The following is a 15,504-nucleotide window of genomic DNA, read 5'->3' as shown; positions in this document are numbered from 1 at the left end:
TAGCAGAGGAGCCTGACGTGGGGCTCGATCCCAGAGCTCCGGGATCACGCCCTGAGCCGAAGGCAGACGCTTAACACTGTGCCACCCAGGTGCCCCCAAATGAGGCATTTTTAAACACTTAGTGCAGTGTCTAGATTACACTATGCTAAGGCATAGGTCAAAAGCCACCTCTCCTCCATGAACTTCCCCACACTCTCCAAAGGAAGCAACCTACATGCACTCAAGACTCTTGGTACTTCTCTTAGCAAATTTAGCACATTCCATCGTATTTGTAGGCATGGCTTCTACATAGCCACGCACAGCTTCCCCCGGGTCTACGTGACCTCTCCCTGAGGCAGACTCCATGCTCTAGGACTGAAGCATTCCCTGTAACATGCGGCGCAGCACCTGTGGTATCTGATGAGTATGGGCGAACAGAGTCATTTTTCCCCACAAGAGAGCCCACAAAAATGAAAGAGGCTGCAGTCAAGCTTTTGGAATGGAAGGCTCTATGCAGAGAGGGTGAGCTTATTTCAAGGCACACCCCCTCTGACACTCCATCAGCTCCAGGCCTATCCCAACTGAAATGAGTTGTGAAATGCACAACCAACAAGCCTCTAGGTAAGCAACAACTATGCCTTGGGGCGGAAAAAAAGGGGGGGGGGGAGGAAGCAAAGGTACGAAGTCAGAGGAACTCCATGCATGGTACAAAGGAAATTTTTCTTTCAAACCAAGTCTTACAAAACCCACGCCCGTCTGGCCTCCTATGGCCACAGGCAGGGGACAGTTACAAAGTGCATGGGTGTCTACACTCAATGAACCCCACTCACATTACCTGGGATCATTTTGATAGCTGTGTTCACTTCACTCCATTTGTGCACCCGATCGAACTTCCAGTCCAGGATAAAATTCCCATTATCCGTCACCACGGGACCCTAGAAGGTGTAATTTTCCACATTTACAGAGGATGTCGATACAGGTAGGCAGAGTGGGGCAGGAAAGTGAAGGGGATGTCCAAAGACAAGTATCTTAATTAGCCCGCTCCAGCCAGTATCCCTGCCTCATGCTTTCTAGAAGACAGTGCTATGAAGAAGTAATGAGCAGGAACTCTGGCATCCAAATTTGAGTCTTGAAGCCACATAGGTACAGAGGAGGCTCAGAGGAGCCATTAACCTCTGTGAACCTCAGATTCCTCAACTATGAAAAGGGGATAATGATACATATTTGAGAAGGCAGCTTATGAATAAACCATATGGGTAAGCATTTACCACAGTGAGGACTCACAGGAAGGGCTCAACAATTCTTAGCTGTTATTATAATGAAAAACTACAATAACAGAAGCAGACTTATCCACATGGTGCAACATTCTCACCACTTCACATTAGGTGCCCAGTAATGCAAAATAAGGCAGCACTATTGCACCCATCATTCCCTAAGCAGGCACTCCCACCAAACAGGAAGCGGAGATGCGTTCTGGGGTCAAAAAAAAAAAAAAAAAAAAAGCAGGGGGTAGTTTTAGATAATTAATCCAAAATTCCTAGAGCACTAAAAGGCATCTGGGACCATGAATGTTGACAGTCACAGGCAAGGAAACTAGGCCGCTCCTGCAGGCTGGAGGCGAGGGCGTGGGAGTTCAGTGAAGAGCCCCAGGAAGGCAGGATGCTGGGGCTCTTGTCTAGAGTCACCCCGGCCATGAGAGAGAACCTCCCTCTCCAACAGTCTCCTCCGGGCTTTTCAGCTACAGAGGCAACCAGATTCAGAGCTCTGTACGACCACTGGATTAGGACTGATTTTTAAAGCATCAGAAAAACACCAGAAAAATACACATCAACATAAAAATGCATCAGGGTAGAGTTACAGATAATTTGTTTTCTCTTCTGTATCTTCCGAACTTGTTACACACTTACATCTATAATTACAGTTAGTTTTTAGGTTATTACTTTTGCTAGTTTATTTAAGTGTAAGAGGGGGAAAAAAAGTGCAGTCCACTTTAGAAGCTTTAGAGAAACATTTCCACTAAGTTTTCTGGAGCGTATTCCTAAGGAGGGGTTCACATCCCCCAGGAAATTCGACTTCTTATGACACTTAACAACAGAATGAGATAAGAGGAGAAAAGGAAAATTATACCATGGAACCTGGAAAACTTCCTGCCCCGGGGCGCTCCCCAAAGCCCATTTTTAGCCACTGTGAAGCACGGCAGCCCAGACCGCAGGTAAAAAGATCCGATCACCTGAGGACCATCAAACTCCAAGGACTGAGAGAAAGAGTCAATGCCCCCACCTGTACAGAGACTGCGCTGCATTAAGTGTAGTGATATCTACACGAGTTTGAACACAGAAACTAATAAAGCTCGTATGCTAAAAATACACCAGTAATCTGATTAAAAATAAATAAATAAAAGCTGACTACCCGGGCTATGCAACAGAGGACCTAACCAACACAAAAAGGAGGACACCACACCGAGAACCTGGAATGCCCTTGGGAAACTCCCTGGCCACTTACTGCCTTGTTGACGGCCATTCGAAGTTCAATCACGCCCCCAAACTTCTGGGTCACAGCTCGGCTCACTGGCACATAGGCCATTGGGATGACCTCAATGGGGATTCCCTTGTGCCACTGATCCCCAAGGTTCTTTGAATCTTTCCTGGGAAGAAAGTCAAAAAATACAATAAATATAAATAAGTGCAATGGTATAGACAAACATCAAATTCAGACATAGTGAGCAGGCAAGGGCAGAGAACAGGGACAAACACACAGGGCTTTAAACATTTTGGCTATGTTTTACTATTTAAGAAATGAGGTATTTGAAGTAAACACGACAAAATGTTAAAACTGGGTATGATTGGCTTGTGGCTATACAGATGTTTATTATTTATGTTCTTTCCACAGCTATAATATCTTGTAAGTAAATACATTTTTTTTTTTTAAATTCACATGCTCAGCGCAAGCGCGTTCCTTCTACAGACTCCTTGAATGAGAATCTGAGAGCCTGGTCAAAGACTACGCACAACACAGGTCATGTGTGAGCCCAGAGGAAGCAGGGCATGCTGAGTCACTGCCCGTGGGCAGGGCCTGTCCTTCCTCTGAGGCTCCCTGCAAGGATCAAATGAGTAATGTATGAGGATGTGCTCTTGTCACCAGAGTGACAAGCTATTTCCTCCTCCTTCCAATGGACACATAACATAGTAATATGTACTTTCAGCATGAAAACAGAACAAAATCCTCCAAGACACTGCCCTCAGTCCTAGTCATCAGTCTCAGCAAGTCAGACAGTCCCTCCCTTTCTCTATTTCCTCCTCCATAAAATGGGGATGAGGTTGGGGTCTGATTTACCTCCCCAGTGGACAGCTCAGAACACTCAACATTGTACCTGAAGTCAGCAATCACGATGAAGCGACTGGCATAGCCAGCCACAATTTTCTCCTGGGTCAGGCAGCCTCTGGGGATGGGAAGAGGCAAATAAACACAGGGTAGGACACAAAGTCAATTTGAAAACTAAAGTCAGATACTTTAGTAAACCCAAATCTATTTAATGAGAAATTTAATTTGTAATTCTTAAAGGGAGATCCCCAACTCCACCATGCTATGCAATGGACCGAACTGTGTCCCTCCCAAATTTCATATATCGAAGCCCTAACTCCCAATGTGCACTTGGAAGATGAGGCCTCTAAGGAAGTAGTTATAGTTAAATGTGGTTGTAAGGGGGTCCCTGGTCTGATAGGATTAATGTCCTTAGAAGAAGAGACACCAGAGATCACTTGCTTTTTTTCCACCCTGAGGGCACAGTGACAAGGCAGAGCCAGGAGTCTCCAGAACTATTGAGAAACTTGTTGCAGAAGCCACCCAGTCTACAGCATTTTGTTAAGGTAGCCTGAGCTGAGACATGTTGCTTCTAATAAATGGACTACAAAAACATGAGCCTGCGTCTGGGAGAAATGGTTCCCAGTCAGGCCAGGCACACTCCTAGCTAAGATGCATCTACGCTCAGGGAAAGGTCATCTGAGCATGGCAAGAATGGAAGGGTCTATAATGTGAGAAGCGCAAGCCTTGAACAACCTGTCCTGACCACTATTTGACAGCTAGAGCACGGTGAGATGCTAAACATGTTGTGTGTCACTGCAGTCTGCTTGATTATGAGAACCAACCAGCAGAGCAGGACTTCACTTTCTTCAACTCACCATTCCCTACCCACCAAATCAACATTTAAGAAATACCCAACAGGGGTGCCTGGGTGGTTCAATTGTTAAGCGTCTGCTTTCGGCTTAGGTCATGATCCCAGGGTCCTGGGATCAAGCCCCATGGAGAGCCTGCCTCTCCCTCTCCCTCTGCCCCTGCTTGTGTCCCCTCTTTCACTGTCTCTGTCAAATAAATGATAAATCTTTAAAAAAAAAAAAAAAGAAATACAATAAATGTTTTCCAAATGAATGAATGAATATATAACTAATTGCTCACAAAGGGTAAGAGCAGCTTTAAGGCAAAGATCCCACACCACACTAAGCCCACAGACCTAATAAACTAGCCCCAATAATATATCTGGTTTAATTCACACAGTTTTTAAAATTTGAATTAGCAGAGGAATGCAGATACAGAGAAACCATTAAGATGAATAACCTCACCGAAGAGACCAAGGTTCCTAGGCAGCAAACTGCCGTTCATGACTAGAAATGCCAAGCTGGCTCTACGGCCATAGGCTACCAACTTCCTAGTAGAACGACAAGCTCACATACATCACAGTGGCCATTTGTATTTTCTGCCTTCCACTCTGCTTTGCTAAGGATTAACCAGCAGATACTCTTGAGCAAGAAAGTCCCCACAATACTCACCCCCCACCCTTGATGAGATTGAGATCAGCATCTACTTCATCAGCACCATCGATCGCGAGGTCAATCTGCGTTGGGGGCAGACGGGGGGAGGGAGGGAGGAAAGACACAGAAACTACTGAGAGCCTCTGTGCAAAGCTTGAATATGTAATAACTCATCAGATGCTTAGCAGCCCTATTAGCTAGGTACAGTTACTCCCATTCAAGCAGTCAAAAAACAGGCTCTGAGAGGTTAAGCTATTCCACTAGGGTCACCAGGAAAGAAATACGGGGTCTGGAAATCACACCTGGGTCCAGCTCTTACCCACGACATTACACTCCCTTTTCTCATTGATGGGCTTCTCTGTGGAGGAGCTAGAATTATTGAGAGTACACAATCCCAGTGTGGGTGACATCACTCCCAAGTACAGAAAAGATACACAGTACATCTATGGTATTAAAGTTTCACTGGTGCGCGGGGGCGGGGGCAACAGAAAAAAAGGCTGAGAAACACTGATTCAGAAGTCTCCATACTAATGTGGTGAAAATAAAGTCAGTTTTGAGCAGATAGAGAAAACCCAATAAAGTGTTATAAAGCTGACACACATTTGACATGATCTGCAATTGGAAATTATCTGAGGCACCCCCACTATAACCCCACCAAAGCACCTGTCTGGGCTTGCCCACACCCACTGTTAGGAAATTCCACCACCAACCACAAGAGCAGTCAAGAGGAAATGGGTTCATTCATCTTTCAAGATCTGAAATTATGGAAACTATGAATTTCACTTCACTCCTGGACTCTGCATGGACAATGTAGGAGTCTTAAGGACAGTTATTTAAAACAGCAGTATGAAAAAACCTCAGGGTACAAGTTCAAGTTGCTTGGCATGGCACAGGTGTAAATAAAGTGTACCAAGCTTCAGCTTCACTGTGCTTCCATCCTTTCACGGATCCTGTGCTTTGTATGGAGAGACAGCCTGCACTGCCTCTCCCCGCCCTGCACTAACCCCGGGGCCGGCTACGCACGCCCTGGCAAATCTCTGGGGCCTGGAAAGCTGCAACCTTCTTTGTGTGAGTTCCAGGTCCACTTTCAGCCCAAATGACTCTCCTCACAGTGCTGAGCACGGACTCACACTCTGCCCTGGCTCTGCCCACAGAAATTCCCCAACAAGCCCTTCCCCTGGTTCTGACTCACCCGAGGCCCACATGTACTAGGACGACACAGGTTAGTAGACCAGGTTAGTACCCTCTCTGGAATGCTCTCTCCTTAAAACTTTACCTCTCCCCACAAAACCCTTCTAAGTAGCACTGCTCCAGCACCAGAGGCATCGGAATTCATGTTCAGGCTCTACCCGTAACAGCGAGCGTGGCTTTGGTAAATGGCTTGCCCTCTGTGTCTTTTTCACACCTGTAAAATGTGATAATGATGGTATGCGCCCTCAAGGCTACCGGAGATTAAGGAGCTGAATACAGACCTAGCACTCAGCCTAACACGCGCTACAGAGGAAGGGCTCAGTCGATGCTAGCTGTGAGTATGCCGCTCGCCCGCATCAACCACGGTCTGCTCTGGACTGCCCATGTGTGTAACCATCTTTGCCACAGCACTGCATTGTAATGTCTCCAAATGTCCATGGCTGCCTCAGATGATTACTTCTTCTCTCCACTTAGTGCTGAGCACCGTGGGCTGGCTCACTCTTCCACTTCTGTACAAGGACCACAGGAAACTCTGGGTCCAGCCCTGGGTTTGTCCAGTCTCCCTTCACTACGCTCATACTGAGCCCTCAGGGTTAAACCACTGGAAACTAACAACCTCTGTTCTCCTGACCTTAGCCAAATTTAATATTCAAAATCCCAGGAGAAAACCTAGTACGACTCACTGACCTTTCTCCTAGACTCAACAAGATATCCAGAGCCCATGCGCAAGTGACAGCCATAAAAAAGGAGACAGAAAGACATGGCAACCCCTCTCTCTCTTACCTCTGGATGTCGGTCCAGGTCACTGAGAGTTAAGCCATACTGCAAGATGAGCTGACGAGCCTGTGGAGAACAAGAAAAAACACCCATAATCATTTACTCTGAGCACGTGGCAAAGATTTTCAGAATTCTTTTGGATTTAAGTGTTTGACACCAAGTCCTGACCAAGGCTCCCTCCCAAATCCAACTGAGCCTACTAAGAGGTAGGAGCTATGGCTTCATGAATGGCAAAACTAAGTTAACTCATCCTGGGAGCCGGAAGGAGGCAAACAGCACATAGTGAAGACTCCCAGTGCCAGGCTAAGAGTTCCTTCTCCGTGACCTGCTATTTAAGACAATGCCATGGATTCCTAAAGCTGATGATAATACAGTATTTAAAAAAACAACACAAAACAAAAACAAAAAACCTTCCTAAAGTAAGAACTGAATTGATACAGAGTGATTTCCAGGTTATCATGTTGAATAAAAATAAGCAAAGGAATATATACACTCAGCAGAGTGTATCAAAGGCAGGATGTCCAGAATGGCTAAGTGAGGAGCTCAGCAACTTGAGACCACCACACTGGGAAAGACTGACGATTTATTTAGAGACAGGCCTCATATTAACCTTTCAAAAGGGGAGAGGTGGTATGGTTACTGCCACCACGTGGCCCTGAAAAGACTGACAGCTGGAATAAATAGACAATGAACAAAACAAATCCAAGTGATAAGGATCTGTGTTCACGTTATTGCCTACAATATGCAGAAGAATCAAAGGATGGAAAATTCTTCCAAAGGCATGTCTTTTTTTTTTTTTTAAGGATTTTTAGTTATTTGTCAGAGAAAGAGAAAGAGAGCACACAAGGAGGGGGAGCAGCAGGCAGAGGGAGAGGCAGACGCCCCGCTGAGCAAGGAGCCCAATGTGGGACTCGATCCCAGGACCGTGACCTGAGCTGAAGGCAGACACTTAACTGACTGAACCTCCCAGGCATCCCTCAAAGGCATGTCTTAAAATATTTTCTGCTCAAAATGAAATGCACCCAAGATTAAAAATCACAAAATCTCGGCTCTAATTTTAAATGAACTAGCCACACGACCCTTGGCAAGTTTTCTCATCTATAAAAAGATGGAGATGAATGAAATAACCAATGTCAATCTTCAAATCCCAACTCCCAAGAGTCTAAGAAAAACCACAAGGATCCTGGAATTTACAATATATGGGTGTTGCTGGGATCCTAATTCAAACAAACTATAAAAATTACTTTTAAAGGAAAAGACAATAGGGGAAATTTGAACCCTGGGTTTGTTTTTATGTTACCAAAGTTTATTGTTACATTTTTTGCTATTACTGAGATGTTTAAAAGCCTCCCTATTTTTCAAAGAGACATAATAAAATACATATAATCAAATTATAACTGGGATTTGTTTCAAAATAACTGAGGTAGAGGAGAATGGGGTACAGATGAAAACAAAATTGCCCGTGAACTGGTGATTACTGAAACTGGGTGATGGGTTCTTATTAAAGAGAAATATATAATAAAGGGAGAAAACGATAAAAATGGCATTGCAGGGGCGCCTGTGTGGCTCAGTTGTTTAAGTATCTGCCTTCGGCTCAGGTCATGATCCTGCGATCCTGGGATTGAGCCTGGAGTGGCATCATCAGGCTCCCTGCTCAGCAGGGAGTCTACTTCTCCCTTTCCCTTTGCCTCTCCCCCCCTGCTCATATGCTCACTCTCTCTCTCAAAGAAGTAAGTGAATTTTAAAAAAATGGTATTGCAGAATTACTTGTCAGTTCCTAAATTTCTCCAAAAGTAGTATTGGAGAAACCATCCTAACTCCAGACCCTGAAGCTATAAAAACAAAGGGAATGTCTGGAAGGCAGCCTCCAAGATGACCATCCCCACCTCTTGGTATTCATGCCTTTGGTATAATCCCAGTCCACAAAGTCCCGGATTGCTCTGTATGACCAATGGCATACAGCAGAGGTTTCTGAGATTAGTTTATAAAGAATCCCATGGGGTATGTAAGGGTGACATGCTCTAGCAAGATTCTTCCCTCCTACCCTCCCTCTTCCCTCTGCCTCCTCTTATCACACATGCCAGAAGAAACTAGCAGCCATTTCCTGGAGACACGGACAGAGCTCTCTGCCAAACAGCCTGTGAAGAATTAGGGCCTGCGACACTCACGTGACTGAGCTTGGAAGTGAATCCTTGAACCACAGTTGAGTCTTGAGATGACTGCAGCCCTGGCCAACAACTTTAACTGTAACCTCCGCAGAGACCCACCCAGCTAAACCACTCTGGATTCCTGACCCTTGGAAACTATGAGATAATAAATATTTGTTGTTTCAAGCTGCTAAATTTGGGGGTAATTTGTTCCATAGCAACAGATATTGAATACAGATGGTGTTAGAAAAATGATACAAACCGTACATAGTTCAATGCGATAGTCTACCGCACAAATAAAACTGTGAGGTACTACGATTTCCTATTAATTTTATGTACTTTAAAAAACAATATTAAACTACATTCAGATATATTACATAAAAACTGGATGTCGAGATTCCTAAAGAAAAACTCCTGTGTAAACTAATCATTTTAATTTAACACTTCCTAAGTTCAAAGACTGCCTGCACCACTGGACAGTGTTACTGTTTCATGAGGATGTCTTATTTGTCCATCTAGACCGTAACCAGAGTATGAGAGAGCACACTTTATATACTCTTGTTACCTTACAGCAGTTAGTGTCATTTAAGGCAACAGTTGGGTAAATAACCAATCGCTTTGAATTCATTCTAGAAGAATGTCCAGAAGCCATTCTGGACATCCTGCCTTTGATACACTCTGGTGAATGTATATATTCTAGTGCAAACCCCTGTTTAAAGGGAAAAACGGACACTCGAGGTCACAGTGTTAAGTTAGGAACACAGTGAAGACGAGAAATAAAGTCTCCTGCCTTCCTATCCTCTCTAGGGACCGAGAAGGGAATTAGAAGAAAAGGAAAACAGAGGGAATGGTAAAAGAACAAGCAGCAGAGAAGACAGGCCCATTATAAACGGAACTGAAGTCATCTTATGTAATAACATGTCATTAGCGATAACAATTTTAAAAGGAGTTCTTTGAGGTCTTGACATTCCTGCTCTACTTGAAATGGCCTGCCTTCTCCCAAACCCCAGCCCCACAGGCCAACTCAAATGTCATTCTTTCTAGGAAGCCCTCCCCAATTCCCTGGGCAAAGAGTAGGCTCTCCTTCCTCTAACAGGCACATTATCTCTACTTTTCTACCATCTATTTGTAAATAATCGCACACATAAACTGTAGCATTAATTCTCTAACACACACATACAGAGTGCCTGAGAGCCAGACACCGCGCTGGACACTAGAGATGGTGAATAACACCTGCCATGCATAGGAGCCTCGTATCCCTGTAGCAGTAAGTGTACCCTCAACGATCACTACGTCCAACTGAATTCTGCCTCCTCACCAGCACCAGGAGCCAACCCATCCCATTTCCCATCTGGCACATGAAAAGAGCCCAGTAGATAAGTGCTGTCTATGTTGCATGGCTCAGAGGCCCTGCCCCAACTTCTGCAAGCCCTGCGACTCTCATCTTCCCGGACAATAAGCAGTACGACAAGGACATGGGGAGCCTGGGTGGCTCAGATGGATGAGCGTCTGCCTTTGGCTCAGGTCATGATCTCCAGGTCGTAGGATTGAGTCCCATGTTGGGCTCCCAGCTCAGCAGGGGGCCTGCTTCTCCCTCTGCCTCCCCCTCCACTCATGCTCGCTCTGTCTCTCTGTCTCAAAAGAATAAATAAAATCTTAAAAAAAAAAAAATAATAACACAAGGACAGAATCTGCCCTTGCTTTAAACAGTCTGCATTCCCATCCACAACGTGGAGAGCGCTGTACATTGACCTCAAGACCCATTAGGGCAGGACCCTTTAACCTGTTCCCATCTGCAAGTCCTACAACCCTCCCTTCTCATCTTTGACTGGACTCCCTACAGAACACTTATGAGTGGCCTGCACACAGAGAGAACTCAGAGTCATAAATGGCATGAGCTTCATTCTTCCTGTTATGGGTTGAACTGTGTTCCCCTGAAAAAAACAAACAAACAAACAAACAAACAAACAAACAAAAANAGCTTCATTCTTCCTGTTATGGGTTGAACTGTGTTCCCCTGAAAAAAACAAACAAACAAACAAACAAACAAAAACAGGTTGGAGTCCTAACCCCAGTACTTTAGAATGTGACCTTATTTGGAGATAGGGTCTTCACAGATGTAATCAAGTTAAACCAAGATAACTGGGCTGAGCCCTAATCCAATATGACTGGTGTCCCTAGAAGGGGAAATCTGGACCAGACAGATGAACACAGGGAGAATGCCCTGTAAACATGAAGGCAAAGATCAGGACAATGCACCTCTAAGCCAAGCAACGCCAAAAACAGCCAGGAAACCACCAGAAACTAGGAGAAAGGCACATCACAGATGCTCCCTCATCTTGCACTTGATCTCAGATCCTTGATCTCCAACTGCTAGCCTTCAGAACTGAGAGACAATAAATTTCTGGTTTTTAAGCCACACTCAGTTTGTGGTACCTTCTACGGCAGCCCTAGGAAACCACTATGCTAACTTCAACACAAGAGGCCAACTGTGGGGGTATCAAGCCAACACTGGCTCAGTCAGCACAAACGCAGCCACAGGTGCTTGACTAAGATTAGCATCTGCTGGGTACCAGACACTCTTGAGCTCACAAGGTTGAGGGGGGTCTCCTGAGCGTGCAGGGCAAACACCCCTGTCTGCCTCTCCCAGCTCTTGAAAGTGCAGGGAGCAGTAAAGCTAATGACTAGCTTGTGCTTTTGGAAAAAAGACAGGAACCAGTGCCTTGTCATTGCAATCCCACAGCTGGCCCCCCAGAAGCCTCTGGTGACTAAGGACAGCAGCATGTGGCAGACCAGCAGTTCCGTTATTCATAAATTTCACAATGAAATCTGAAAGCTTGTCTTTTCCTTTCTATCACCTAACTGAGGTACACTGCAGGCTGACATGAAAAATTAACACTGTTTTTGGCTTTTAGACCAGACAAGATCTGGTTTCTTTTTAATGTCCTCTTTCAAAAACTTTTAACTTTAAAGGACAAATCTACCCAAAAAAATCCTTTAAATCCCTACAGGTTTACTTGTTTAAAAGGTAGAGCATGAAATATTCTGACTTCTTGAATCATTTCAGGAGATTGCATCTGGCTAAATTAAACGCAAAATACGTTTAGGTATGTGTGGAAAAAAAACAAAACAAAACAGTAACTCTGTGAACAAGTGAATTTTTAAAAGCCCTTTGAACTGTGAATGACTCCTCCACTGAATCTACTGGAACCAGTCAGCGTTTTCCAGTCTGGGTACATTATTTTCACTTCCCACCAAAAAATGCAGGTGGGTAGGAGGATGTTATTTTAAAGATTAAAAATAACAATTTGAATACCTGTCTTTGGCTCAGCTCTGTCCCAAAACCTCTCTAAAACTGTACTAAAAGAAATTTTCCAAAACACATAAACAAAAAGAGGAGAAAATAGGCGCAAACTTTTTTTTTTTTCTTAAAGATTTTATTTATTTGACAGAGAGAGAGCACAAGCAGGGGGAGTAGCAGGGAGAGGGAGAAGCAGAATCCCACCAAGCAGAGAGTCTGATGCGGAACTCGATCCCAGGACCCTGGGATCATGACCTAAGCTGAAGGCAGACACTCAACTGACTTAGCCACCCAGGCGCCCCCAATAGCAAACTTTTAAAAGCGGTATCACTGAGGGACAATGATAACTGGCAAAAATGAGAAAGACAAATCCTAAGGCATTACTGCAGGAAGCTAAGAAGCAACCATATAAAGAGCACAGAAAGAATCCCCCAAAAGATTCGGGACTGCGTAGCACTGCGAACTTCAGGAAGCAGGCACAGCAGTGGGAGCAAAAGAGGGAACACTGGTTGGAAGGGTACTGAGGAATGTGCTCTCTATCTCTCTCCACTACTCCTAAAGTGGCATGTTACTTCACTGGAGAAGGTCAAACAGCAGGTCTCAGGACTGGCTACAGGCACGGCTGAAGACGGGTACTCCATCAGCGAGCTCTCACTACACAGCAGCCACTCCAAAAATCGGAGGCTTAAAAGAGTGAATATTGAACTGGCATTCAGACAGCCAACAGACACAAGAAAAGATGCTCAACATCACTCATCATCAGAGAAATGCAATCGAAACTACAGTGAGATATCACCTCCCACAGCCATCAGAATGGCTAAAATCAAAACCACAAGAAACACCAAGTATTGGTGAGGATGTGGGGAAAAAAGGAACCCTTGTGCACTGTTGGTGGGAGCGCAAACTGGCGTAGCCACTGTTGAAAACAGAAGTGGGATTCCTCAAAAAATTAAAAATAGAACTACTGTATGATCCAGTAATTCCACTACTGGATATTTACCCAAAGAACATAAAACACTAATTTGAAAAGATATGTGTGCCCCTGTGTTTATTGCAGCTTATTTATGATAGCCAAATTACAGAAACAGCCCAAGTGTCCATCAATAAATGAATGGATAAAGAACATGTGGTTTTGTACACACACACACACACACACAGGAATATTAGTCAGCCATAAAACAGAATGAACTCTTGCCATTTGCAACAACATGGATGAATCCAGAAGATATAATGCTAAGTGAAAGAAGTCAGTCAGAGAAAGACAAATACCATATGATTTCACTCATATGTGGAATTTAAGAAACAAAACAAAGAAAGAAAGAAGAAAAGAGAGAAAACACAAAACAGACTCTTAACTATAGAGAACAAACTGGCAACTATCAGGGGAGATGGGAGGCAGGGATGGATAAAATAGGCAGGGGATTAATAGTACACTTATAGTTATGAGCACTGAGTAATGAATGGAATTGATGAATCACTATATTGTACACCTAAAAGTAATATAACACTGTATGTTAACTACAGTGGAATTAAAATTTTTTAAAAATAATTTTTTAAATTATTTTTTTAAAAAGAGCAACTATGTATTAATTGTCATGATTCTATGGACTGACTGGGAAGTCTCTGGAGTGGGCTGGTAGGTGTAGGACGACTTGCCTCACATGCCTGGAGCTGCTTGGCCTCTTATCCTCCAAGGACAGCAGCCTGGGCTTGTTCACATGGTGGCAGAATGGTTTCGGCAGCAAGATGGGCCAACCCCCACTGCAAAAGCATTTTATGATTCTCTGCTGGCATTCCATTTGGTCACATGCCATTTGTAAAACAAGTCACAATCAAGCCCAGAGTCAAAGAGATAAATTGCAAAATGTTGTAGACACTTCTTTCCCAACTATCAGAGATTATCTCACTGTAAACTCAGAGCAAGATTATATCCAGAATAATGACAGATGTCTTCTAGCCCTTTTCGCCTACTTGGATCCCAGGATATAGGTAGCCATGCATACCCCTCCCAAAGGGGCAATGGCCAGACTTCTCTGAGGAATCTGAGCAGCAGAAGAAAGACAAATAATCTGACATCAGGAATTCCCCAACAAGAGGGCTTGGCAAAGAAGCCTGGAGCAAAAGAGCACCTTCATCCTATGAGCTCCTTTCCAATCAGCTTCTTAGTCTACCAGTCTTCAAAATGAGCAGCTAGCTAAGGAAGGCCAAAATAAGACATGACCAAAGCAATCTAATAGCATTTTGACTGTGCTGACTGGTTTGTCAAAACTCTAAATTATATGCAAAAAAGAGGAAATTTTACTGTATTTAAATTATAATTCCAAAAAACTGAAAGAAAATAAAAAACTTTGAGGAAACAGATATATAAGGAGAAAAAATCTTAAAACAAAATTATTATTAACAACTTCATGGAGATAAGGGAAGAAATCAAAAAAAGTTGAACCCATTAAACAAGAATAAGCAAAAAAAAAAAAAACCTCTCAGAAAACAAAAAAAAAGATCTTATTTGAAATTAAACATGAGAGTAAAATAAGCTCAATAGAAGGGTTAGAAAAGACAAAGCTAAGAAGATAATAGCACAAAAAAGGCCACAAGAACCAAGTATACAACAAGCATCCTAGAAAGAAAGACCATAGAAAACAGGGCAAGAAAATTAAAGGAATAATGGAAAAAACTCCCGCAAATCAAAGAGTTTGCAAAACAAAATGTCCCAGCAAGTGCCAGAAGAGTGGATGAAAACAAACCCACACTACGACACACAGCATGGTGAAATTTCAGAACACTGGACAAAGAAAAGATAATATAAGGGTATAAAGGTTCAGAGAGTGGAAAAAAACAGGTTTCAGGGGCGCCTGGGTGGCTCAGTCGGTTAAGTGTCCCACTCAATTTCACCTCAGGTCTTGACCTCAGGGTCACTGAGTTCAAGCCCCACACTGGGGCTTTAAAAACAAATAAATAAACTTTAAAAACAGGTTTCATACAAAGGATCAAGAATCAGAATGGCATCGAGCTCCTCAACAGCAAAGTGAAAATCAGAGGACAACAGAGAAATGCCTTCAAATTTTCTCAGAAATGATTTTACATATAATTCTCTATGTCAAATTACCAACTTCAAGAAAGGCTGGAATAAAGACATTTTCAGACATCCGAAGTGTCCACAAATTTGCATCCCACGCACTTGGATAGCTACCTAAAGGACATGCTTCACCAAAACTGAAGGAAAGAAAACAAAAGTGGGGGGCTGGGGGCGGTGAGAAAAAACAGGACCAGGAAACAGGATGATCCAAAAGATAAGAGAAGGAAG

General features: G+C 43.7%; 1 protein-coding gene across 1 annotated transcript in view; it reads right to left on the bottom strand.

The window, feature by feature from the left end:
• Positions 1 to 15,504, bottom strand: part of RPIA (ribose 5-phosphate isomerase A) — a 36,718-nt gene that overhangs the window by 10,930 nt on the left and 10,284 nt on the right. Inside the window, exons 4-8 of the mRNA XM_011228831.3 lie at positions 6,759 to 6,818; positions 4,803 to 4,867; positions 3,350 to 3,418; positions 2,482 to 2,623; positions 815 to 914 (exon numbers count right to left, since the gene is read on the bottom strand). Coding sequence (XP_011227133.2) covers positions 815 to 914; positions 2,482 to 2,623; positions 3,350 to 3,418; positions 4,803 to 4,867; positions 6,759 to 6,818 — 436 coding nt within the window. The remainder of the gene's footprint in view (positions 1 to 814; positions 915 to 2,481; positions 2,624 to 3,349; positions 3,419 to 4,802; positions 4,868 to 6,758; positions 6,819 to 15,504) is intronic.

Source organism: Ailuropoda melanoleuca, chromosome 4 (genome assembly GCF_002007445.2).
Source record: "Ailuropoda melanoleuca isolate Jingjing chromosome 4, ASM200744v2, whole genome shotgun sequence".
NCBI lineage: Eukaryota > Metazoa > Chordata > Mammalia > Carnivora > Ursidae > Ailuropoda > Ailuropoda melanoleuca.
This window is presented reverse-complemented; position numbering and strand designations above follow the sequence as displayed.